We start from the raw sequence: 27,664 nt of genomic DNA on the forward strand, positions 1-27,664 counted from the left end.
TTTCACACAAATCAAGTGTGACTTCAAGAAGGCTGCCCTTCTAGTTCCTCCTGGAGATCCCACAATTAACTGATTATTCCAAACGGGGTCAGATGTTTCTTATTACCTTTTTGGGGTTGCTTCTTATTATGGTCACCACGCATGCCTTTCCTCTAGTGGTTAAATACCACTGCCTTGATGTCCTCCATCACTTCCCTGGTCTCTGGGGACAACCATGGGAGTGGATTTTCGTATGCTGGCATGCCACTCTCCAATGTACTTCTCAGCTTTGAAGAAGGAAAAGTCTTCTGGAGGACCACATCAGCTGTAACTAGGGGCCGGGGATATCTCAAACAGGAAGGGGGTTCAGATGACGGTAAACCAGCAAAGAAAAAGACAGGAACCTAAAACAGAACAGGAAGAGCACAGACACATACAACAGTCCTGTTACTCTCCTGCCCCCAACACGAGTCATGCCACTTTAGGAGAGACAAAGAATGCATTATTTTCTCCCGTGGATGGTCTCTAACTGCCTGTTTTTTTAAGAGCATAATAAGAGTTCAGAACTCAAATTATTGTTTTATATTATATACTGTCATTTAATTATGCTTGCCATTTGTACCAAATTTTGGAATAAAATACACCTGTGATATGGTTTTTTTCCCCCAAATTTTGCATTGTAAAATCAATTTAATGTTTTGTGACAAGTGTTAACAAAAAAGAAACAGAACAAAATAGAAAATACTAGAGTGCATTTCATTGCATGCACAAAATAAGGGTAAATATTGTTTTGTGAAACTTTTGTTTCATTCATATACAGTAAAATACAATAAAATATTCAATGATTCTTTGGATTTAACACTTTCAAAGCTCATATGGTAGACAGTTTATACTATGCCTATTTATTTTTAACATCACATTTGATTCCTATCTTGGTTGGAGCATTCAGGAGTACATACATGCTATTTTTCTATGAGCCTTGCCTACCTCAGAATAATTTTATTTCTTTAACAATGAAAATATAACTTAACTAAGTATAAAACTATTTTATTATAATATTTTCCCCATTATACTCTTTAATCCATTGTCTTCTGGCATTTGTATTACAGAGAAGTCTAAGCCCCTATTTTCTGATTTTTGGATCACTCTCTTTTCCTTTTTTCTGGGTACATGTAGATTTTTTCCCCCTCCTTCTACTGTTTTAATCACAATGCTTACCAACAAGTGTCTATTGGCAAGTCTCCTTTCTTTCAATCTGTCTGCACTTTCAATTTATATACTCATGTTTTTAGTTCAAATGACATTTGTAATTATTGTAACTAGCTCAGTGCTACACAAAAAGCAGTCCTGATTGTCTTTCAGTTTTTCCTTTTCCTCCTCAAAATTATCAATTTTAAATTAGCATTAAAATGTTGAGTTCAATTCCCTCATGCTTAATATAGCCCTGCAGCTTCTATGCAAAAGTATAACTTGACTACTTCCCAAGGAAGTCCTGCTTACAAGCTAAACTCCACTCAATAAGAAGTGGGCTCCGGGGAGAGCCTGTGTCCTGATGGCAGAACAGCAGCTCACACTGGAATTTTCACGGCACTGTTCTGCTCCTCTGCCTTATCTGGCTTTCCCTTGGCTACTCTGACCCTCACTTCCCACACCCCTGCCCTCCCTCCAGTCCAGGAGCCGGGATGCATTCACAGCAGGAGTTTTGCACAGGTAGTTCCCTCTCTCTGGAGCCTCTTTTCCCAGATCCTCTCCTGACTGGCTTCTCATCATTCAACTTTTGCTCAGAGGTTACCTCCTCAGAGCAGCCTCGCTTGACCACTCCGAGTCAAACTCCTTTATGTCATCCTACTGCGTTTTCTTGGAATTTACCGCCACCTTATATTTTCTTGTTTTTGAATGTTTACTGTCTGTCTCTCCCTAGATACAGGAAACAATCTTATCTATCCCATCCCTGAAACCATGAGGTCTATAACACTTCCTGAATAATAGACTTCTCCCCTTATTAATGAAAAGTTCTAAAATTAAAATTATTTGGGTGTAATACATATTTTGTAGCTTCACAGTCTTAATTCCAAGATGCAGTCATCAGAGTTTATGTATGATCTGAGACTGATTACATTTGCCCTTTCTAATTATTTTTTATCATAGAATTTACCACTAAGTTAAATTAAGTATTTTGTCTTTTATATATGATCAATACCAGGACTATTTATTTGAATTGTACCTGTGTATATTTTGTAAAATCATATTTTAAACTCTTAACATTCATTCTAAAAATTCAATGAACATCATCCCATATCTGTTATTCCATGCTATACATGAGAAATTTAATAAAAATTCCCTGTACTTAAAAATGTATGTTTAGGGCTTCCCTGGTGGCACAGTGGTTGAGAATCTGCCTGCCAATGCAGGGGACACGGGTTCGAGCCCTGGTCTGGGAAGATCCCACATGCCGTGGAGCAACTAAGCCCGTGCGCCACAACTACTGAGCCTGCGCGTCTGGAGCCTGTGCTCCGCAACAAGAGAGGCCGCGATAGTGAGAGGCCCGAGCACCGCGATGAAGAGTGGCCCCCGTTTGCCACAACTAGAGGAAACCCTCGCACAGAAACGAAGACCCAACACAGCCAAAAAATAAATAAATAAATAAATAATTAAAAAAAAAATGTATGTTTACTTTGCCTATATATATATATAATATTTCCCTAAATATGTCTTGCTCCAAGAACTTTAAGGTAAACTAGTTCAAAATTATAATAAGTAGGACCTTTTAGGTGCTCAGAAGCATCTAAGCATTCTTCTTTTAGGTCAGTAAGTCATAATTTAGTCACTTTCAGAATCAATGAATGTGAAGGACCATCTCCATAAAACAAATACACATTTGCAAAAATATGCATATAGTTTCAGTGGGTTTATGAAGTCCACTGAGTTTATTTACTATCTCAGATTAAGAGCTCTTGCCTTAGATAATTTTTGTTATTTTATCTTCAAGTGATTTCATTTGCATTGTTTCATTTGTAAGCAGTTCGTAAGTCTTTACGAAAGAACTCACGAATTTGACTTGAATTCACGTAAGCAATTTGAACTTTTTGTGACTCACTCTTATAGAAATATTTATAATTTAACCTTGGAAATCAAGGTTGAGAATGTCAAATAATTTATTTTTCGATCTTTATTTGTTTCTATAGTTATGGTTATACACCAAGTAATAGTCCCAGAGGGACAATATATGGTGAAAACAACTAGATGTCTCTTTAATTTGTTATAGCTTCTGTTCCAATATTTAAGATTCCACATTAAATTTTCTAGTTTGGAGAAATAGATTGTATGCCATGTTCTTTCTCAAAGAAGTTAGCGAGTCAGACTCTTGGTAGCACACTGACAAAGAAATCTCTGTTATTCTGTACCCTGACACAATGAGTGTAATGAGAGTTCTTCCCAACCAACATAATGTCCTTTATTACAAGCGAGCATGGTGAACATCACTGATACAGAGATACATGTCTATCTTGCTTTAGAACTGACCAATCTCATGACCTGAACTTTGGGTAAAAGTAAATTACATGGTGGATTTTCCCAGACTGACTGAATTTGAATCAGTATACTTATTTATACGTGAATGTATGCAATCTTTAGAGTCCAGATAGACTTAATAAATAATATTTGTCTTATCATTATTTTACGCATTTTAGGCATTAAACTTTGAAAGAAAATAATTTTTCTAGGTTAATAAAATAGTGCAATCAAATCTTTTATTTTTCTCATTAGACTGAAATAATAAACCAAATGAACAAGAAAAATGTCAATAAAATATTTAGCATGAAACATTATTTCTCAGAAGATAATGTCAAGGATATTATGAAAATATCACATTGCTTGTAATTGAATTGCAGAAAATCAATGCATTTACCTTTGAAAAGCAGAGGTATTCATTGCCTTCAAGCTTCAGTCTAGGACCTTAGGCTTGGTGCTGACGGTCCTATAGAGATGAACTTCTGGTTTGTTATGAAAGTAAATGGAAGAATCTCTCTGGAAGGAAAACTTAGGTCATTTCCATCTCAACCGTATCTACTCCATAGTGTATATGGAACACATTGCTAGTCCTGTCTATCATTCTTTGCCAGAGTAGAAAACAGGTTCTAAATAAAATAGTCTGAATTATCATAAAGCCAAAAATAAGAATGGAATATTTAAAGTTATAATTCACTTAACTAGTGAAAACTGAACACATTATCTTCTTTAGTCAGGGATCTGCAGTCATCTTTTGCATATTATATTTAGCCAACAACCAAATTTTAATTTTTAATTAGGAGACATTAAAATATAATTAGCAGCAAATAACAGAATGACAAAGCTACAAAAATTCATAAAGGTCAAAGGAAGCAGCATGTTTTAGCCACAGCAAGAAGTGTTCTTCCATGAATTTAGGGATTCACGATGACCACTTCACCTACCCCATATTCACTTCCAAGGCAAATTTTCTAGACGCGACACTGCTTTTTGACAATAATGATGATGATAATACAGGAATGGCTGTCAAAACCAGAGAGCTTACATTCTTCAGAGTCAAAAGATCCTCAAACCTCAATAAACACCACATATGAAGGAACATAGCAAATTTCAACACAGCATACACACAGCAAAATTAATTCATTTATCAGAGACCGATACGATTTTGAATACGCATTTTCCAGAAGGAAGCAGAAGGCAACAGAAACCATCTGCAACTGTCAAACCTGTGGAAGTGAAACAATGCATTACAAAATCCCCACAATATAGGAATAAGTGAAAAACATATGTTTTAACCAAAAAAAAGTTGGTTGATGACCAAACATATAGATACTTATTTGTATATATTTATATAGAGAATGATAAAAATCAGCTTGCATGAGGCTCATAGTCTATCTACTTTGAAGTTATATCACACATACTATAAGCAATTTACAGAATTTATCATTTGCATATACAAGAATTGCAAAATGAATTAAAATGCACTGAAATATAGAACACTCAAAATGTTTTTATATAAACCTCCCAGGATTGACAGGGATTGGCCATAATCAGCACTTGCCATATTGAACAAGAACTACAATGAAGAAAAAGGAGAAAAACCCAAGAAAAGGGGAAAAATGCAAAAAAAAAAATTCTCTTTTATTATTTCTTATTTAAAACAATGTTTTCACTGTTGACTCGCAGTGTTGAAAATTTTGTTCTTGCCCCCAGACAGGAGTTTTGTTTGATGATAGTTTATGTTCTGTAGCCTTTTGATCTCTGCTTACTTCCTGCAGATAATGGGTCTTTTAGTAGGAAATCAGTGGTATCTGTAGTAAATATTCACTATACCGATGACGGTCAGGCCAACCCCTGAGCAGTCAGTGAGATGATGCTTTGAGCAGCCGAAAGAAAAGGAAAAAAAATAGATCTTGCTATTAGAAAATGTTCTATCACTTCACACTAATTCTCTTGAAATAAAAGATCAATGATTTGCCCAAGAAAATGTTATGAACAAAGTGAGATAGCCTCTTCGTTTGTTTCCGAAAGCAGGTGCTCCTTGTGTAGGTAATTAGAGTACAGTGGGTGCAGAGTGGTGCTTGGAGTTTAGGGTCAACTTTGCTGTCCGCTCCGTAGATTTTACAGGCGATTTGCTCTTTGCTTTAAGAAGAGAAAGTGATATTGGAAAAAAGTCAGCACTTTAGACTAAAGCAAAGCACCCTTCACAAAGCCACAGACAAGAAGCAGGACAGAAAGTCCATGGCTTGTAGCTATCCTCGCACCTGCGGAAGAAGTTATAAGATATTCGCTCATCTCGAAGATTTCCAATGCTCCTTATTAGGCTGTTTTAAACACATACATATATATATTTAATTAGCTCGCCAGCTTGGCTCTGGTGCCCATGAATGTCTTGGCATGCACTGCAAATAACAACACATACAAAGTATTTCAGTCCCGGGAAGTGGTCTCGTTTGCTTTGTCTGTTTTCAAGCCATGCCATCCCACAGTTGGGAACGCTTAGAGGAACAAATGCAGATACTTTTCCCTCAAGTAATTCTTTGAGGATCATTCCCTATAGTCATTTGGTTGTTCCTATATGGGTGTCTAAAACACATCCCCTGTTTTACCACTGCAAGCGTAAAACCACAGGAGATAAAACCCAAACCGAGAGCAGCAGCCTTCTCAAGGGCCTGGAGAACGGGTTCTGGAGTGGGTGCGTTGGGGTATCTGCTTTTAGGGGAAGATCTTTCTCAACTTTTTATCCTTAAAATCTGAAGAAAAGTTAGCGCTATCAAGAATTGGAAAGTTTTGAAAGCACTCTGAGACTCCATAAGGGAGAGAATGAAATTGTCTTTTTGCGTTTTTCTTCACATATTTTATCCAGTAAGCTACAAATGATGTATTTAATACCTTTATTAGTGAGAAAACAAAAATGGGATGGACCTCAAAGCATTTCTTTTCTTTCTTCTTTTTTTTTTTTTTTTAAATTTAAGAAAGGTTAAAAAGGTTTGAAGGGGGTGAGGGTAGGAAAATCCAATCTTTTGAATATTTCAGCTAAATCATGCTCAAGTCCACATCGGCAATGATAGAAATTGTGGTGAAAACACATGCTCTCAAAAAATCTCTGTAGAGTAAATATTTGGGCTTCTAAAGGGGCCGTTTAGCAGACTCATATTTCTGTTTTCAGTTAGGTTACTTTAGTGTCACCATCGATTTGCCTTCGTTCAGGAGGTGAGTCATGTATTTAACACAGAAACCTAATGACTGAGGACCCAGAGGTTAGTGGTGGGTCTCCGGAGAGTGTTGCTTCACTCAAGCTGGGTGACAAGGTTCAAATTGCAAAAGTAAAGGTACAGCCCACATGCGGCTCTAAGTACAAAGATCATGCAAGGAAAACATATAAAATCTATGTAGAAACACTAGCATCAGAGTTTTCCAAAATTAAATATATGCCCTTGTTATCTTTTGAAGAGAGACTCTTTGACAGGGATTCAGTCAATTAAAAAAAAAAAAGAAAGAAAGAAAATGATTACATGGCTCCTTAAATTGCTGACAGCACTTGACACAAAGTATGTCTGATGTTGAATAAAGGTTCAAAAAATGCTAAAAACAATAAAACCAAGGAAAATGATTTGCTCTTCAAAAACAATATTTTGTGAAATAATGGTTTCCTTTTCAGCATGAACATTGAAGATGGGCTCCAACTTGCTGAAACTGTGAATTATGCAGCTCATTTCTCGACTAATCAACCCTTCACAGGAGATGCCCATCATTCCTGTGAGATTCGAAGGGAACAGCTACGTCATTCTAACCCAACATTTCCTATCACACTGTGTCCAGTATGTGCAAGTTAAAACAAAATTTACATGAGCAGTATAACTGGAAAAAACCCAATTATATACTGTAAAGAGTATTTTAAAGTTAAAAATTTGAATAGCCATCAGATATGCAATAAACCATTGCAACACATCACTTTTTTTTCCAGATTGTAATCATTCATCCACTCTAGGCACCTGCATTTCCTAGCATATTTTTCATTAAATGAAATTTATTTCTGTCAAGCCAAATATATTTTTTTTTCCTGCACAGTAAATTCTAAAGCAAATCTGTTTTGTCATCAAATCACTGATTGTTTTGCTCTTCTTTCTAGGTTTTATTTATGTCTGGAATGAAGGGGTATGTGCTCCTTTATCTTTGTAATCCCAAAGACTTTGACAGTGAAATCTGAGAATCTAAAATGCTATAATTTATTCTGTGTAATTTTAACAAATAATCATCATGGTCAATTTCATTCAGATATACACTATTCTGAATATAATATTATTATTTATCAAACATATTATGGTCTATTCTAGAGAAAATTAAGAAAATGTTTTTTGTAAAATGCAAACTTTGGCCATGAGTCATACTCTAGTCTCATTTTTACAAATAGAAACATTTTACTGTTTTGAAATAATGAGATTCAGGATTGCAATCAGGAGCCCTGAGTTCCAATTTCCTCTGCAGCCACTCACTTCTGAAATCCCAAATAAGGTATTTATTTCTTTGATGTTTTCTAAAATGAGCATAATAATTGTTTGCATATTATTATTTTATATATATGTTTTCATGAGTATGCCAGACATTGTGTTTCATTATCTGTTTTGCTTTATTTGGTTTCCTTTTGCTCTATGCCCAAGCCAAGCAGGATAACCTGTTATCCCCTAAGACGATCATGCATTTAAGCAACTCTTGCCCTCAAATAGCTGCGTTCTGTTGTGTCTGTTCCCACCAACTAGTTGTAAGCTCTCTCTCCTCTGAACTTCCTCTGTATTCTGGTTTTCCCTCTCTAGTGGCCTTAACATGGCTCACATTGACTTGTAATTCATTATATTCATATCTTACCTCACTGATTACACTATAAGCTCATTAAAGGCAAGGATGAAATTTTAGCAATTTTTTATTATTCTCAAAGTTTAAAACAATGCCCTGAGTTTTTAAACTTTTGTCCCCAACACAAAATACCCTGTGAAGGAGAAAGGGAAATGCTATTATCTAAATTATGGGAAGAAAATGTGCAGATAACATGCCTCGATGAAGAGTAGCCTAATAGAACCTAGAGATTTCTCTCTGACTCAGAGTGTGATTTCATGATGTCCTGTGACTTCAACTTAATAATGATGCCTTTCATTTGTTTTTATGCTTAAAGGTTTCCTCGGTGCTCTCTCAGGTGTAATTTCTCATGCCTTTGTAAGGTAGGGGGAGGGAGGATTTGCTCCATTTTGCAAATGGAAAAGTCTAAGAAGTCTTCTTAGAAGTTTAATGAGTACAGACACTTAGCTTCCATTTTTCAGCCCTTTTCGTACTTCATGCAATAGCGCATCACATCGCCCTCACTGGGATGTGGACATCAGGCATGGCCCAAGACAGTGTCTGTGACAAATGAGTTTGGCCAAGGAGAAATAGGAAAAAAAAAAAAGCCTCAAATATTGTATCTTCAGTATGTATAATTATTATTTCAGAGAATAACAGAAAATTCCATCTATTTCTTAAAAGAAAAACAAACAAAACAAAATAAAAACGAATCACGACAACACAGAGTTGAGACCTTGGCATCCTCAGCGATCAGGTAGAGAAGGAGCAGTTTATCACCGTATCCTCAGAGTCACTGCCATCCGCCTGCCTCGTTTAACTCAGCACAGCCCTCCAGCCGGGAAAGCCTGCCTGGCCCTCACCTGTCTTGCCTGATGGAAGAACTTGGCTCCTTTTTGCACCTTCCATCTACATTGCCATGTCTTTCCTGCATCTACAGCCGTGAGGCTGGAAGACACTGGGCATACTGAACAAAGCTGCACCCTCTTCTCCTTCACATCAATCTGCAAGATGGCTACAGTGGATTGGGTACCTGCTATGTCAGGGAATGTGCATACATGTTACATGCATACACTGTCTTAGTTCATCCTCTCATCAGCCCAGTATAGTAAACATACAGGTCAGGAAAATGTAACTCAGCAGCATGGAATAACTCACCCTAGGTTACACGGTTAATAGGTAGTAAAGCAAAGGTACAGAAATGAAGAAAGAGCAATGCAGTCAGATCGACTCAGAGTCTGGATGTGCTTCTTTCTGAAACTCCCTGAGGCAAGCAACCTTGCCTCACTGTCTCCACACCTGTTAGGTCAAGATGTGAAGCTATTATTGAAGTGTACATTTATCTTTTCAGCGAAAATGCACTGGCTATAACACACTTTAGAGAAAAATTAGAAAACTTCTTTTCCCCAAGTCTGAACTGATAAACATTGGATATGAAAACACTATCAGCTTCTTTGTTTTCCTAAACGTTAATAAGTAAAGTTTGTTTTGCCAAATGTCTGATGATATAGTATTTTGAACTTTTCATATTGTAGTCTTTTAGATCTTGAAGGTTCCTCCAAATTCATTTAAATATTTGAATGAGAGGTGGTTCCACCACTGTTCCTGAATGCCCTCTTCTTTCTATGAACTTCTCTTTTCTAAACTTTTGATTCAAATTTTATAGTCTGAGGCCAGGAAAGGTTAAGTTTATGTTCAAAGTGCAACCATTAGTGACGGGAGAGAAAGACAACCAGCGCTCTTGGCCACCAGAAAAGATACAGGATATGGGTATTTAATTCAAAGAAGTAAGTAGAACGTTAAGACAACTAACTACACAATTTATCCCATCTATATCTTGCCAGCTCTTCAAATATCCTCTTTCTCTTGGCTGGGATTATTTTGTGATGGGTTAATTTCCTCCATGAGCACAACTCTTGGTTTCCATATGGGGAAGAGTCGTAATTCAGGGCACCTGTCTACAGATTTAAGTACGATTCTCATAGGTTTTTCTCTTTTCTTGTTTGAGTATCAGGTAGGGTCAAAAGGAGCAAGAAAAGAGAAAGAACACAATTTCTGTCCTGCTGTGGCTCCCTGGTCTGACTCCAGCATCTTTATTTTGTAAAAGTGAATATTCGTGATGCTTATCATATGAACAAACCTAAAAATGGAAAATTTCCAACTATAAAAGAAGCAACACTCAAATAATTGTCTTGCCTGTGAAGAGGCTAAGCTTATAAAGAATGGAGTGTCCGTTACAGCTCTAGGGATGGACAGGCCTTTGACTTACCTCTCTTTCATTACAGATGCCAGCTTTAAGATATGAAAAGAGCTGTGTGAGAAAATCTGAGCTAGCTTTGAATGCAATTTTTATTCAGGTTTGCACATACTAAATCATGACTTAAGGGGAAAGGTCAAATAATAGGATGATTTTATTCTATAATTTTTTGAAAAGAATATCTTTGTATTAGATTCTTATGGGTCCAAGGCCGATTTCTTCCAGAAACCCATTTTTTAGAAGAAATAGGCTTCATTTTGACCTAATACATAAATCGCCTATTTTGCTTTGCCCAGGCATGTCGGCAGCAGCTGTTTAAATTTCCTTTCCTGCTTTCCTTCAGTCAGCAAATTTACATGTCTATTCAGTTCCGAGGCCTCTTACTGCAGCTGAGGGAGCCAAGTGCAGCTGTCCACATACACAGGGTCTAGGTGACAAGGTGCATGGGTGATACCCCATTCACCACAGAATGTTCTAGACTTTCTTGCTTACAGCTAATCCCTGCAGGCTCTCAGGGTTCCTACCTTCCACAGTGACTCAAGAATGGGCAAAAAAATGATGCTGCTTCCTGCCTGCTAAGGCCACAGTGCATCTCTCGAAACAGCACATTTTCACTGTAATTGACTCATTCAAGTAGGAACTGATCTTGGTGCAGACAGGGTGATGATTACGACAGCAGCAGCTAATATTTCTTTACCTCTGACCATGGTCCCGGGAGGCTGCTATATGATCGTTTTGCTGATTAAGGAAGTGAAACCGAGAGGGATTATATAACACACTAAGTTTGCTCGGTGAGTACACGGCAGCCACTGAGACTCAGAACCAGTTCTGTCTGACGCTACGAACTGATTCGCATCATAATCTCAGCTGGAGAGTCTTCATTCCTGAAAACGCTAAATTTTCTCAATTCTGCCTATTAGAAATATATGGAAATATGAGTGGTTTTGCCAAAATGGGAGAACAATGTAAATTCATGGAAACACAAAATGTTTTCCAAGAATTAAGTTTAATGCTACATATATTTAATCACTGCTTTAACGCATAAATAAGAATGATTCACTAATGGCACTCCATTTACGGGTGTATAAATAAATGCTGCTAAAGTGCTTGAAACTATTTACTCACAGTTTAAATATGCCTTCTGTGGGTATGTTTTCATTATTAAGGATCAAACTCTTTATTCATAATGGGAAGGTAGATATTCATCCACACCTTGTTGGAATGATCACAAATCCATATTAGGGATTGCACACATGTGTAGCCTTGTTGCACTGACACTGTTGTTGAAGTATCGAGTTTGTCTGAGGGCTTAAAGAAGCACATTCAACTCAAGAATAACTATGAGGACAAGTGGTGCCAATGTGGGATGGCTTTGCTGAGGGGCTGTGACCCAGAGCACTTAGTGGGGACAGTGTCCTAAGGAAGCTGATAAGAGGTGCTCCTAGCTTTTACAATTTGCTTTAATTCAAGCATTGAGAGTGTAACCTATATTTCTATGCAGATAGGATTCTGAATTCATGAAGAAATGCTCTCTCAGGCTTTTTCGAAGCAGTCATATGAAATCAAACATAATAATCATTTATAAATCTCGCAGTGTATTGATTTATAAATGATGGTGCTGTCGTCATCTGCCAATGACGGCACCACTGCTCACCACTTTGATCTCCCTCCAAACTGGGGGCTCAGTGAGTCACACAATGGAGAGGGAAATGATTGCATGACATTTTGTTTATGAACGTTATTATGTGCTTGATTTATTTTATCAATATATTTACCAAGCTCACACCCATTACGTTTAGAAAAACAAAAAGAATAATTTGATGGTCAGATTCTCCACCCAGCTCCCAGGAAATAAGATATAACGTTCTTAATTTCAATGCTACTAGCAATTTCTGAGGACATCATTTTCATAGTAGTGCTTTCAATTTTCATATGAACACGTGTACATGCATGTATGTATATTTTTGTCATGAGCTTCACAATCACACAACACCTTGATTTTACTTTGCCTTTCTTTGTTTATTTGTTGAATATATTTTGTTTGTTAGTTTGTTTTCTCTCTCAGGAGCTGTCTGTCATTGGCCTATTTTTAAATTTGGGAAATTTAAAATAATATTATTTTTTTCTTATAACAAAAGTAATAAATTATCAATGTACAGATGTTATCAATACAAACACAATAATCAAATAATTAAAAATAGTAAGATATCTTGACTTTTGATGGACATTTTCATATATTTCTTGTCATTTTTATATGCACAAACCTGAGATCGATTTAAAATTTAGTATTCTTTATTTTTTCACTTTAAAGTTTTGTATCCTATATTTTTTGTATCCTATATTTTTTCACATTATATTATATATTGGTTGTTTTCTAATTTCATTAAACATTTTGGAAAACATGATTCTAGAAGGTGCTTAATACTCATTGTATGGTTTTGTCACGTTCACTGTGACACTTCCCTACTACTCTTGGCCCTTTGAGTATTTCCAGCTGTGGGCAGACCTCTGTGACACGCATCCCTGTTCTTGGGTCTGGGTCTGCCTCTCTGCTGAGCTCCTTGGAATTTCCTCCCAGGAGTATCATCTCAGGGACAATCTCAAATCCTGTGACTTATCTTTCCTGCCCGTTTTCCTCCAGAAGGGAAGTACCATTCACCTTGCAAGTAATGATACAGCAGAATGCCTGAGTCACTGTAAGCTTGACACATGTTGATTTTTAAAATCTTTGCCAAGATTATACGTGTCAAATTTTTTTAAATGACTAGGGATTTGACTGGGACTGCAGTAAGTCTACAAATACTTTTGAAAAACCTGACGTATTTATAATGGTGAGCTTGTTCATCCAAAAACACCATATTTACTCATTTATTCAAACCTAAACTCTTAACAAAGTGTTCTAATGGTTTTCATCTTTATACTACTTATTTGCTACTGCCTTAAAAAATAAGATATTTCATACCTTTTTCTTGTTGCTACTATTGAGGATTATATATTATGCCACAAATATTTTCTCTTTGGTTATTGCTGTCATATGGAGAATTGATTTAATTTTATCTTTACTTTGATTTTATCAATATTATTTGATCACATCTGATATCTCTAAGTCATCTGGAGTGGATCATATAATCACTGCATCTGTAAAATGGACATTTTCCCTTCTTTTCCTGAATATTAGACACAAATATTTCCTTGTCTGTTATATCACTTATTAGTTACACTTGATTTAATCAAACAAATGTTTTAAATTATTTATAGTAAAATGTTATTTTCACTTGTATATTTTGTAACTTTAAATCTTCAAAGTCTCAGACCTCTGATTTCATGCTGATCTTCCTATGTCGAATATTTCTTTACTGGTCAGCTCTTTAATTAATCAACGTTCATTTGGATATGTATTGTTAATTGTAATAATATCTTTCTATTTGTTATTTATTAATTGAATAAATCCTCCCTTAGTTATTACATTTTTAATTCATCAGATATTATTTTATCTTACCAATTTTAGAGCTTCCACACTTCTTATTTTCTTTCATCTCTATTCATATTTCTGTTCCTTTATGGCCCTCTTAACTCATGGTTATTTGATAATATACTTTAATATCTGGTAGGTAAAGCAGAAGAGAACTAATAAGGGCCAAGCTCACTCACGTGCCAGGTTTACTCTGCTGGACATTTAAAATACATCATGTCACTTAATGCTAACATGACCCTTGGGGCACATGTGTCACTGCCTCAGTTTTACATATAAAGACTCTGAGGCTCCAAGAGATTCTGTGTGCAGCTCACTCAACAAACGAGCTGGTAGAGAGTGAATCTAGGAGTCAAATCTGTATCTATCTACTACCACAAACTATGCCATTCTTAGTATAAGGTTCTAAATCCATTTTGTTTTTCTCTCTTTTTAAAGCTTTTAATAATATTCTCACATGTTTATATTCTCACATGTTTATATCTTCAGTTATATTATCTATAACTATTTTCTGATTTAAGAAATTCCAAGGGTCTTTTTGGAAAGCTTGAATTTAATTACGGTAGCAGCCAGTGTGTATAACTTCAGCTTCCTAAGACCCATTCTTTATTCAGGTCACACAGTTCAGAGTCCTAAAAATCCTTTGGAATTTTATTATTTTTTAACCAATAAAGTTAACCATCTAGTTACAGCCTTAGGCAAGACAGCTGGTGGCTAGTATGGTATGTAGTTATGTTATGTAGGGGACAATTTATCATCAATTAACATTGTGATAGAAGGAAAAAAGGAAGCTCTGAAATTATGAACAATAAAACATAAGTCAGGAATGAAGACCCAGTCTCCTTTCTTTAACTCAGTCACCTACACATAGCCAACCAGGAAAATATTCGCCACAGTAGAGCCAGGTGGTGAGGACCATTTACTCTCATCATTTCATTGCTGCTGCTAATAAAAATAGTATATAAGCACATGCAATAATAGTCGTATTAATAGAGCAACTAGTTGTCACTTATCGAGAGTTGATCAGTGTCATGCTCTCTATGTATGTAATTTCATTTAATCCTCAAAACTCTGTGAGAATCATACGACAGTTTCCATTTAATAAATGAGGACTTGGAAGTACACGCAGCTCTGTGTGACGGCCATGAGGTGTGAACAGTCTCTCTCCTTAACCATTGTGCCCACCCCCTCTACTGGTGAGAGGCCCCTGAAGGTCAAAGGAGCATCTTCCAGTGGATTTCTGCTCCTTGGCAGCTGAAATGAATGCACCTGTGTCAGCCTATAGGTGGCAGCAGTGTTCCTTGGGAGAAGGAGCCTTTGCCTTTCTTTTCTCTTGGAGGACTCTTGTTAATGTTAACCAACAGAGTGAGGTCTTTCCAGCAACTTCTCAACCCGATGGTCATCTACCCAGAAAACTGCTCCTCTGGAAGCTTCCTGAAATCTCAAGGATCACGAAGTCATTCGAGACAAGACCTTAAAACATTGGCAAATTCTGCTTCATGGCTCCTCTGTCACAGAGCTCCTAGTAATCACAAACGAACCTGAAGGAACCCTAAGGTGGCCACGCATTGAAAAACCCCTCTGGCACACAGCGGAGCCTTGGTTTTACAGACCCAGCCAGTTACTGAATTTCAATGAGTTAAATACAGCTTGCAGGAGAATTTAGCAAGTATAGACTCCTAATCTACATAATTCCGGTTCAAACATAGCTCTAGCAGATTCCTTAGCCTGTATTATCCAAAGCATTGCCTCAAATCTATTTTTCACCTTATTCATAGATGCTTGATTTACATAGCAGCCATTTAACTGATAGAATTACAATGATCAAATTAATTTAGCCTGTGTAAACAGCCAAGTTGGATCATTTAAACCAAAATCAACACTGAGGTCTGGATTATACAAGTGGCTCTCCACCTGGATGCCGTGCACCATTTCCTCATATTTTAAATCAGGAAAATAATTTCCTGCAAGACACTCAGCCCCTTATCTCCCTCCCCTCACCAGCTCTGAAATCTGCTGTAAGATCTTTCTTGCTAACTTTGGCCACTTTTGGAAAGCTGCCATGTTTGTCAGCCAGCCACAGAGGAGCTTCCGGAGCCCTTGGTTTCTAGCAGCTGTAGCAGCAGCTGCCTCTGAATGCTCAGGTTCACATCATGTTGAAAACACAATCATCATATTTCTGAGTTCAGAGAGTCAGTATTCCTGCTGAGCGACTACACGTGGAAACATAACTACACCTTAACCATGGCCAATTTTCTTATAAGTGCCAGCTGTTGATCACAGGAGTGAAGAAAAGTTTCACAAAAGTCCATCACATTACTGGAAAAAATAATAGCAAAAGACCAGTTTCTAAAAGTGTATTTTGTAGCATCACACACATGCACACACATCTCATAGTAAATAATAAAAAAAATTTTTCTCTCAGCCATAAGAACTCATTAGAGATAATGATTCTCATAATTTACTGCACATAAAAATGCATATTTCTGCTTCTAGACTCAGAAATTTGTCCTGGGATATGAATTTTTAACAAGCTCTCTGGTAAGTCTGGCACAGGACATCTGCACTTCGAGAAACACTGTTTAGGAGTCTTGATCATTTTTGCAATAGTGGCAATATTATCTATTTATGCAAATATAATTATAAGAAAAAGAAGATAAAAGCAGAGACATACTGGCCCTCTCTCTTTTCCTTTTCTTGCCACACGTGAGCTCTACGTGTTCTAGGCACTTAGAGGAATGCAAAAGGAAGTGGTGATCTTTGTAGCCAAGAACTTATCTTTAGGGCGATCACCTACCCTGTTTTGCCTGAGGGTCAGGCTTCCCAGAAAGTGGGACTTCCAGCATTAAAAGGAGAAAAGCCCCAGGGAAAAATTACTATAAGATACAAGAGGGCTTCAAAGTCAGTGTAAACAAACTGCTGTGGGGACCTGAATGAGGAAACAGGCAATTCTAAGACAATAGGAGGAAGAACATTTCTTTTTTGGTGAGAAAGCTAAGATAGTAAATTTGATTTTGAGTATTTGAGTTTAGGGGCCTGACCTGAATATTTATTGCTGTGAAACAAGCCACCCTAAAACCTAGTGCCTTAAAACAACAATTTATTATTATCTCTCAGGAGTCTGTTGGGGGGCAGTCAGCTGGGGCTGAGGTCAAAGGCTGGCTTCAGTCAGCAACGTGTCTCCTTCCCATCTCACTGTCACAGTGGTCACAGGCCAGCCCAGGCTCGGGGTTGGGGGGAACAAGAGGCACCACGTGTCAATGGCTGGTGTCAACAACATGCAGGGGCTCTGCTCTGCACTGCACTGTGCTCGTGGGACAGACATGGGGAGCACGACGGGGACAGCGGGGTGCTCTTGTCCGGCTCTCCAGAGGGAAATCAGCATCGAGAGGGAAATCAGCATCGGAATATCAACTGATAAGTTTTCTAAGGAAACGTCAGCAGTCGAAACCACAGAAACGGATGAGATCAGGGCGTTGAGAACGGGAAAAGAGCTACATTTAAGAGAGGAATTTAGGAGGAGAAGCCCACAAAGAGAGGGGAACACTAACGGCCAACAAGCAGGGGCCAGAGGGGATTTTAGGAGACCAGCGACTGGAGAGCTCCCCCCCCCCCCGCCGCCCCCCAGGACTCGGGACACGGGAAGGGGAGACGCGAGGTCCAGGGGTGCGGAGGGAGGGGGGAGGTGTGAACTTCCGGGGGCGGGGCTGGGCTGTAGTCACAGTTTTGTTGGCCTGTTGGCCGGGGTTGGGGGAGAGGACCCATAGAAGGGAACGTAGATGGGGGAACAAGGGAAGGGCAGTGGGGTGGTGGTGAATGGAGGGGATGTTTGGCTTCTGTAAGGAGTAGATGTTCTCCATGAGACAGGAAGAAACACGTAGAGAACGGTGTAGTTTATTGAGGTATTTGGGGATCTGTTCTCTGTGCAGGTGGAACTAAACCACTTCATGCTAGAATCAGGAATTGTTACCCTCAGAGCACCTACAGGACACTCTTCAGTGTCAGTTATGGGTACAGACAAAGAGCTGGAGAAAAGAAGCAACGAAGGGATGGCAAAAGCCAAGTTCGACCTGTTTGCTTTATCATTTTTCTTCATTGTTTTGGTTCTAACTGTGGATTATCAACTGGAGGTAGAATTAAAAGAATTTATAAAGAGATATCATAAAGATACAGCCCAATGGGATAGTCACATGCTCACTAGCTTTTGGAAAAATATCTGGGAAAAGTAGCTATATTGAATGATAGTTAAATCTTTTCTTTATCTTGTGATACGTAGATGGTAATAGACTATTTTTCCATCTTTTTTTCATGTAAATTTATGCTTTAGGAAAACTGGGTAATTCTATGACAATTTGAACATCATATATGTGTATACCTACAGAGTTATTTTCAGCTAATACTTTTCCTTCATAGAGACACAGAAATTCTCTGACAGAAAAAAGTATGAATTAAGGGTTGAGTATTCAATCTAAATAGTCCAGTCAACTAAGTCAAAAACTATGATGAAACTAAAAGGCTGACAGACCAGCCTTTGGTAACAGGTTGTATTACAGTGTCATATATACCACGGCTGACACATGCCTTCCCTGTATGAAGTGAAAATAACAAAAGGCTAGTATAACTTTTGGTCTGTAAAGGCAAGATTTTAATTTTTGTGTCTTCATCATGTCTTGCCTTTAACAGAATAAGAAAAGAAAGATGCATGGTTAATGGAATTTACAAATACTTTGTTTTCTCACAAATGAAAATAGAAAAAAATATAAACCCTTTGAAGACTGGAAGTATGTCTTCCATTTTTGTGTCATTGTGCCTGGCATATAAGCTCTTGAAAGGATGGAGGGTGAATAAATGAGTGAATAAATGAAGCGTGGGTATTGAAATCAGCTTTATTTGAATATAACCTGAAAAATTGTAAAGTGAAATTATAAATCAGGACGTGGGTGTTACAGGAAATATAATCTTACATAAATATCCATCCCAAATATGGCATTTTATGCAATAATTGTGCAAGCACAGAAACTTACACATGAATAAAATGGGTGGCTGAGCCACCCTAGCTTCTGCACTAGAAGCTAGAAAATGTTAAATGTATATAAAATATTTTCCAGTATTCACCGGTAGAAAAAAACAGAAGTGAAAAATGTTGATGTATTTCCGATTCATCTTTGCTATAGCAGATAATGTTTAGTGGAAATGACTTTGAATGGCTATGGGCTTCCATGAGTCAGCACCCCCTGTCTCCTTTCACTCTTCCTCTAGGACAAGCAATGAGTGAGGCTGGTGATGGGGTGGAAAATGAGCAGTGATTTTTACTTGAAAATTGTTAGAAGATGTGTAGAGTCTACCACTTAGCGCCAGTCACAATACTAAGAAAGAGACTAAAGTAAAATAGATCTTCTTAGAGTAGGTTATTCAATCCAAAACGTAAAGAGTTTAGAAATAGAACATTTCATTCTACGCTTGGAATCCTTCACTTGGGATAGGTAATCTGTCTGTCTGAGTCCACAGAATGGATTTATGATTTCTGGCTTGGAATAGTCTATGTAGGCTAATAATTTCAATTCCATGATTTGGAGTCCTCACCAATTAGGTTGTAAACTGTCGGCTGAGGGTACTCTGTAATTTTGCATATAGTGTCTAGCTTCTTCTTTTGATGGTATGAAAGGGAGGAGGGCAATGTCTCCAAAGATATAAAATCTTTATCAAATAATGGCTACAAAAATTATAACCATTAGGTGTGTGTGTGTGTGTGTGTATATATATATATATGTGTGTGTGAATATATATACACACATATTCTAGCTATGGTTTTTTTCTTTACTTTGGGATATAAAAGAGATGATAAAGAGGAAAATAAGGCAAAGTCACAAAAATTTGGCTTCAGAGAGGCTAAGCTGTCTAGTCATCAGACTGACATAAGTTGCCATGACCAAGGCAAGGTGGGAGAGCTGCTCACCTACATTTAAAGGCAGGACAAACTCACAGAGACCCTGAGTTAAGCTCAGGACAAATCATCTCCATTAGCACATGAAGCCTAAGGAGGAACCTAGGGCGGCACACATTATTTTAAAAGGGTTGTTTACAAATAAGGATTTAAAGATATATATACATATACATATTTCTCCATATAAATGTAAATATATAAAGATTTAAATATATATTTATATATATATATATATATATAAATATCATCCTGATAAAATGATGAGATTTTTTAAATGTAATGGCTAAAAAGAATTTGAATGGTAGCAATAGAATTTTCTATTATCAACAGTAGTATCAATAATTCTTCAACGATAAACTATAAAGGGAAAAACTTAAAAACGAGAAATTAAAGATTTTATGCTCCCTTCATCCTATCATATTACGTCAAGTGTGTGAGCGAAATACAGAACAGTCTGGGGTGGTGTAAGGTACTGCCTATCCCCAGGTTAAAACTTCAATGAGTTTCCATTGGCTGAATGAGCGCATAAATTAATGCTATTCAGAGCAGCTTTAACTTGCACAGCTGACTTAGGAAATGTGTGACTAAGCTTGACTAAGCTTCTAAATTGGCATCGGAGCCACACTGATAGGAGCTGCCTTATCTCTGCACCACTTTCTGCCCTTCACCCCCACCCCCCTCATTTCCTCCCATTATCATCATCACTTTCATCACAAGAGGCTGAAGTTTCTCCTTCAAAATCAGAAGCCCTTGGAGACTGGTCCTGCTTAAGGCTACGGGTCCCTGAAAATGCGGTGTGTCTCTTTCATTTACATGCTGATTAAGTGAAAGTCTCTTAATCTGGGCCGTTATCGATACATAAATCCGTAGAGAAAATAAACATGCATTTATAATGCAACCAAACATTACATGATTTATTGTGCTTATAATGTGGAAACACAGAAGGAAAAGAAGTCCAGCTCTCAGATCCCCTGGACGTGAGGCACTGCCAACGCCTAATGGGCAATTCACATCCTCTGGGAAGGCCAGCCTCCCTGGCTCTCATAGCTCATCCTCATTTCAGCTGAACTAGGTCTCCAATTTTAAAACCGTCACACATAAGTCTGTCTACTCTGACCATCTTCCTGTGGAGGGTTTGTGAGGGGTAAAATGGGTTTCCATACCTGATTGTGGACTTTGTTTGGGGATTTTGGCTACCGCTTGAGGGCTGGAAGTGGAGAGCACTCGCTGGCTGGCAGAGCCGTGCGTGCTGCCGGGATCGGCCGCTGAGACGTTCCTGCGAGGCTTCGCATCCTGCAGCCACATGGGCGAGGCCTCGAAGGCCTGCATCCTCCGAGCATGGCTGTTGGCGTTGACTCTTAGGTAGGCCTGGGCTTTGTGCTCCTGAAGCTCTCCGTAATTGGCGTCGGTCACCCTGCATTCATATACGCCTTCATCCTTTTTCCTCACTTTGGAAATCTGAAGCTTGTGAGAGATGTCATTGCCTTGGACTTTCACTGTCTGAAAAATTCCAAGTAAAAAAATAAAGTGCTACATCAAGAGACTGCGTTCCAGTACCTTGTCCCGAGCTTGCTAACGCTGGGAAATTAAAGGGTCTCATTGGCCTCACAGCCATAGGCTGAAAGCATTTTATTTTCTCAGCAGCCAAATCGGAAGATCTTATTTATCCTATTCTACTAACACCTGGATTCACAAGATCATGGAGACTTTAGTTCAATCCAGCTGGGCCAGATTCCATTAGCCACGTGGTTCCCATTTCCCAGGCTGTGGGACCAGCTCTGCCACGTTCCCATCATGGGACTGGCCTCTGCCTGGTGAGCTCAGCTGAATGAAGCACGCCCTAATGAGGCTGAGTGTGTAGTTTACACAGCCTCTCTCACTTCTTCACTGCTGGCGACCGCTCTTGAGAGATCACAAAGACATGTTGTTGGTCACGACTGAGTTGAAGTGAGAATGTGCTTTTATCCCCACTTTGGGATGATTACTAAAGGGGCTGACAAAATAGACTTGGACAGTAATGTGTTTTCCTCAAATTGTTGGTGCAGTCTGACCTATAGTCATGGGGTGGCATGATTTAGGGAGCAGATTAATGTCACCTGAAATCCTATGGCTCCGAGTACATACCCCCTGCTACCATAGGGTCTGTGTGCTACTGGAACTTGAGATGCCATCAGTTAAACACTGCTTTGATTTTCAAAATAGAAATTGACTCTCGTTTCTACCAATAATTTATATGCCAGATTAACAGCAAGATTATATATAAGGTTATGTATAATATATAAAATTCTATAATATGTAATAGATATATATATCTATAAGCATCTTTATCAGAACAACTAGATTTGATATACATCATATATAATCCACGATTGACAGAATGATGGACTTCATAAGACATTCAAGATTTAAGGATTTGGATAATCTCAAAAGATAAAAGAAGTGAGGGAGGCATAAAGTTATTTCTCTACTGGCCCTCACACTTTCAAATAGCCATAAGTAATTAAGAAAATTTGGGACGTGTTCACCTGGCTTTTACATATAGAGTTGTATATACAAATAGTTTCCAACATCTGAACCGTAAGTATGCATTTATGTGTATGAAAAATTACATATGACTACTACTAATACTGTAAAAATAAGGGAATCGATAGTTTCAAATATATTTTCAGCTGGGTCTCCTGATAAAGTTTGGGGTAGTCAGAGTGCTTATATTATTATTATCCCACTTTACAGTATAGTAAACTGAGGCTTAGGGGGTTTGGGTCAGTGATTTGCAACACTGACTGCCCACTAGAATCATGAGGAGGTTTAGAAAATGCTCTCATTTGGATTAATGCAGAAACACTGTGTGCATCTCTGGGGGGCAAAGCTCATATCAGTATTTTGTGAAAGGTCTCCTGAGAATTCAAATTAACTGCTGGTTTAGGACATATGTTCAAGGTCACACAGCGGATAAACTGGGAACACACTGCTTTCTACCTCAGTTTGTGTCTAGAACTCTTTCCAGTTTACTAGATTATATGAACTCTGGGCATAGATAATACTGTTAGCAGTTGTGTGCATGGTTACGCACCTGATTGCATGCTTCCCTAGCTCAAGATGGGTGAGGCTGCTCCACCACTGGTCTTTGGAGGGTTGGCGTATGGGTGAAGGATGAAAGATGAATAGGAAATAAACAATCTATCTAATTGTATGTGTATATGAAAAATGAAATATTTAAGAAAAACATCGTTAATAATGGATCTTACCAATAAAGCTTTTCTAGCACTGTCAGAAAGCAACAGTTTCTGTGATATAAGAATAACTGAATTGAAACGTTCCAAAAAGTCCATGAGTTTATGAATAGAAACTGGAGTTTCTGGTTTGTATCTTATTTTTGTTTGATATTTTCTTCCATGTTGAGATTATACATTTAGATTAGAGAATCTGATTTTATTAGTACAATACATTTTTACACTTTTAGTTGTAAGAGCCTCAGAATAAATTTCTTTTTAAAATGTGGGTCATTGGATTTTTAGATCCTTTAGACATATATTATTTCTAGTAATGGTAACTTGCTTACTAATTGTCAACAAGCTGAGCAGTTGTACAGTATGATTCTAGATGGCTTCATCTGAGGTGTAGTAAAAAAAAGATTTTTTTCTAATTTCACTCACAATTATGAAAAGTAATAACCAGTAGAGTAGAAATACAACTCTGTATTATCAACAGGTTAACCTCCTCCAATAATGTTTTTATATTTATATTGGCTTTTGGTTTTATATTTACATTTATATGATTTTGAACATTGGCATTAGAAATACGTTGCATGCATTATGAATGACGTGGAAGTTGAGATGCTTTCATTACAACTTCAACACTCTGTTGGATGCTCTAATTTTTTTCAGCCTGGGAAGATTTTCGTACCGTTAGTGTTTTACTTGCTATTGAAGGATAATTACCGGTATAATTTTGAACGGATATTATTAGCATCGCAGCCCTTTAACAGTTACGTAACTGTTAATAAGAGCAAGAATAAAGTCTCACCCACTTCTCTGGGTGGCAAAATGACTCCCTAGTAATTGTTCAAATATCTACGTCATTAAGATAAATAATTTTATTGTATGAACTCTGCTTCAGTGTGTATGTATCCAGTGAGGTAAGACACGACACAGCGGGCTCTCGTCCTGCGTATGCAAGTTGCCTGTTTCAGGGGCAGTAAGTTAATAGGCTTTTGAAAACCTGAAATTCCCTAACTGGTGCCCGCGGGCCCGAGGGCAGCCGTCGCGGTGACACTCACGCTGATCTTGGTCCCGTCGCCGTCCGGGTCCCGGTATGGCAGCAGCTCCGCCTGCGGTGGGGGGAGGACGGGGGATGGAAACGGACGCTTAGACGGGCCCCGGCCTGAGCCCTCGGCCGTGCAAACCTAGCGGGGGGGCGCTGCCCCGCGCCGCCCGGGGGCCGGGCTCGGGGACTCGGGAGCGGCGATTAGGGGCTCCGGAGGGTGGGGACTGGGGGGCAGGGCTCGGGGAGCGGGAGAATTAGGGACTCCGGAGACTGGGGATTCCGGGGGCGGGGGGTGGACCGCGGAGGCTGGGATTCCGGAGGGTGGGGAATCGGGGGCACCCGGGAACTCGGGGGGCTGCGTTCGGGTCAGGCCCCCGGGGCGCGCCAGTCTGCGGGACGGGACTCTGCGTCGTCCCCGGCCCGCGTCCCCTTCCTGCGGTCCCTTCTACAGGCTTCCTCTCGCCCCCGCACGGCCGCCGCCTCTTCTGCAGAACTGTGTGCACCTCCGTTCAGACCCTGCTTTCCCCGCCCCTCCGCTCCTGCTCTGTTCTCCTCCCCTCCCCGCCCCCTCTCCACTTGGGTCGCCCCTACGTCAGTCCCCATCCCCTTCTCCCCTGTCACCCTTTCCTCCCTCTCTCCCCGTCCTCTGTCTCCCCCCACCTCCCTCTCTCCCCCTCCACTTCCCCTCCCCCCCTCCACTTCCCCTCCCCCCTCTGATGACGGCGGAGGTGAGAGAAACCGACGGGGGTGGAGGGCGGGGGTGATGGAAACACCGACATAATTCCTGTCCTCACACCACCGTCCCGAAGGGGACACTGAGTGTCCGGGGAGGTATCAACACAGCAGTGCCATCACGGACAGCTCACAATGACCCGTACGAAAAGGAGGAGGCTACTCCCAGTCTTTAACCGGGTAAGACTGGACAACATGCCTTCCCTTGGTTTTAACGTGGTGTCGCCAGGCCACGCGGCTCACCCCCTGGCATCCCTGGGCGTCCTCCTTGCAGAGAGAGCCAGGGGGCGCCCCATGAGCGCCCAGGCATCATTTTGGGCCCGACCCCGACTGGACACTCAGAGGTCTAAGTCAGTGGGTGGGACGGACGCGAAGGCGACGGGACTCCGCTACCTGTGCCCCGGCCACTTCGGCCCCGGGGTCCAGGTCCTCCGGCCCCCGCAGGAACCACCACTGGATCTCCAGGTACACCGAGGCGGAGCCGCTCTGGAAAGCACAGGACATCTCCACATTCTGCCCCTCGGTTGCAGTCACGTTCCGCGGAAACTCGGTAAATTTTGCTGCAAAACAGAAACGCACCCTTTTGGAATATACACACCACTCTTGACAGCGTCTCTTGAGAGCTCACTACATTTTCCTTCGACTTAAAAATAAATAAATAAAAACCGCAACAAAAACCCCTCTGTGACATCCCAGAGGCTCCCCAACCCCCTTTCCTTTGCCTCTTTCTTGTCTTATTTTTGGTATCGTGCCTAAATCATTTTGTTTTTGATCAAGTCCAGATAATGGAAAGGTTAACAAGCTTGCCAATAACTCCCCTCTGTTAGCCAAGATGCCCACAGTTAGATACAAATACCTTTTGTCAGACTGCAGTATTCCCCGAAACTTACTGAGGGTTTCAGTGAAGTATATTTTACACAAATCTGTCAACCTGATACAAGAGCAGAGCCTCCTGCCTCCAAGTTTCTAAACAATCTGGACATTTCATGTTAATAGAGAAGGGATCATGATTATCTGTCAAAATTTACATTCCTGATATATCATGACACTGATTAGCAATTGTGATTCAAAGGCTACAGCAGTGAAACAAGTTGCACACTTTCTAAGCTGTGGGTATTTCTTTCCAAATTAACCTTCATATTTGTTCCCATCAAGCAACTGTATTGTAAACTGTCATACATCGTGGGATGTAAGAATCACACACCTGGGCTTGGTTCAGATTAAAGACTTTTCTTAAGTCACTAGAGACATTTTTTCCCAGCCTTTTCATTACCAATCTTGACACTGCTAGTTTGCAAGATTCATGGAGTCATGGTGAAACTCACAAAAATATGTTTCCTCTCTCCCAAAGGCACTTCTCCAACATGGAATGCTTTGGATGGTTGTTCTTATCTTGTCTAAGAAATATTTTGCAAAGAGCTGATGATTCCCTAAAAGTCTTGGAGAGATCTGTGGCTGAAGGAAGTGCACGGCTACAATGCGAACTCATGGGGAGGAGGGCTGAGGGGGCTGCAGGGCCGATTCAGGGTGGATGCACTTTGCCCCCACTTTTCAATGCGAGGCACCATCAGTGTCTCTTTCCAAAAAAATTTTTAATAAAATCCCAACATGATCTCTATTGAGACTGAACTGTATTTATACTCAGAGGAAATGGAAGATGTTAAGAAGACATTCTGATCTGAAAAGGACTCTTCCGTTCAAGCTGGAAGGAAGAGTGTGGCATTTCTGTTTGCAGAAGCGATGCAGTCCTCTGACAGCAGAGGTGTGATTTGTTCATGGTGCTGAAATGATCACTGCAGCCTGCGAAGTCCTAACAACTGGATTTAGCAGGCTACTGCTGCTGCTGCTTGTAATGCAAGCCGTGCCTTTTTATGGGTCCTCAGGGGAGTCTGTCCTTTGATAAACACACAGGCAAACGAAGTCACACGGACCCAGAAAAAGGAAACTCGAAGCTCATACTGCCTACATCGAGGAGGAGAGCTGGCCATGGACAGTCCCCAATCCCCAGCTCTGTTTGCGATGATTATGTATGCACGAGTGGTCACCCTTTGCAAGCACACAGATAGAAGGGACACACACACACACACTTATAACCCTGTGTTTGTGCTCACCAAGGAACCCACCTCGTTGTCGGGCACCAACTAGATCTGCTCTCAAATCTAGCAGGGCTACTATTTAATAAACTTTAAAGAAAAATGCCAAACAGAACACTATTCCTCTGTTACTTGCTGAGAACCTCACCACATCTGCCTGGCCATTCTTTGAACACAGAGAAGACACAAAAACACACACTCACGGCGCAAGCAAATGTATATGTGCCAGTGAGCACAGACTTACCTTGAGAAGAAAGCCCTTGCTGTACATATAAAACAGAAAAGAAAACAAATCCAACATACGCCAAAAAGATCCCCATCGTTCCAAAAAAAAAAAAAAAAAAAAAAAGGGGGTGGGGGTCGTCACATCCGTGTAGCCAACAGCCAAAAAGCCCTAAAAGAAAGGAATGCCACTGTCTCGCGGGCTCGGTCTCAGCGCCCGGGGCGCGGCGCCGCGAACATGCTGCTGCTCGCCGGCGCGGACCGGCTCTGGGGACCCGGAGCGCGGAGCGGGGAGCCGGCGGCGCGGTGGCGGGGCTGGGCGCCGGGCTGGGCTCCGGCGGGCTGCGCGTGCACACCCG

General features: G+C 39.8%; 1 protein-coding gene across 4 annotated transcripts; it reads right to left on the bottom strand.

Annotated features, from left to right (window-relative positions):
* Positions 1 to 325: 325 nt before the first annotated feature.
* On the bottom strand, positions 326 to 27,647 carry VSTM2A (V-set and transmembrane domain containing 2A). Of its 4 annotated transcripts, XR_005021335.1 has the most exons (6): positions 27,328 to 27,646; positions 25,384 to 25,550; positions 24,272 to 24,322; positions 21,156 to 21,492; positions 3,887 to 5,628; positions 326 to 383 (listed from the first exon to the last, which is right to left on the bottom strand). XR_005021335.1 is itself a non-coding variant. In XM_036864563.1 (5 exons), the coding sequence occupies exons 1-5, from the start codon at positions 27,401 to 27,403 to the stop codon at positions 5,540 to 5,542; spliced, it is 720 nt and encodes a 239-aa protein (XP_036720458.1). In that variant the 5' UTR covers positions 27,404 to 27,646; the 3' UTR covers positions 3,753 to 5,539. The 4 variants fall into 4 exon arrangements, 3 of the variants coding, with proteins under 3 accessions (XP_036720458.1, XP_036720459.1, XP_036720460.1); XM_036864563.1 differs by lacking the exon at positions 326 to 383 and having other exon boundaries at positions 3,753 to 5,628; XM_036864564.1 differs by lacking the exon at positions 326 to 383 and having other exon boundaries at positions 5,542 to 5,750; positions 27,328 to 27,647.
* Between the last annotated feature and the right edge of the window lie 17 nt (positions 27,648 to 27,664).

This window comes from Balaenoptera musculus, chromosome 9, assembly GCF_009873245.2.
Source record: "Balaenoptera musculus isolate JJ_BM4_2016_0621 chromosome 9, mBalMus1.pri.v3, whole genome shotgun sequence".
In the NCBI taxonomy this organism is placed as follows: Eukaryota; Metazoa; Chordata; class Mammalia; order Artiodactyla; family Balaenopteridae; genus Balaenoptera; species Balaenoptera musculus.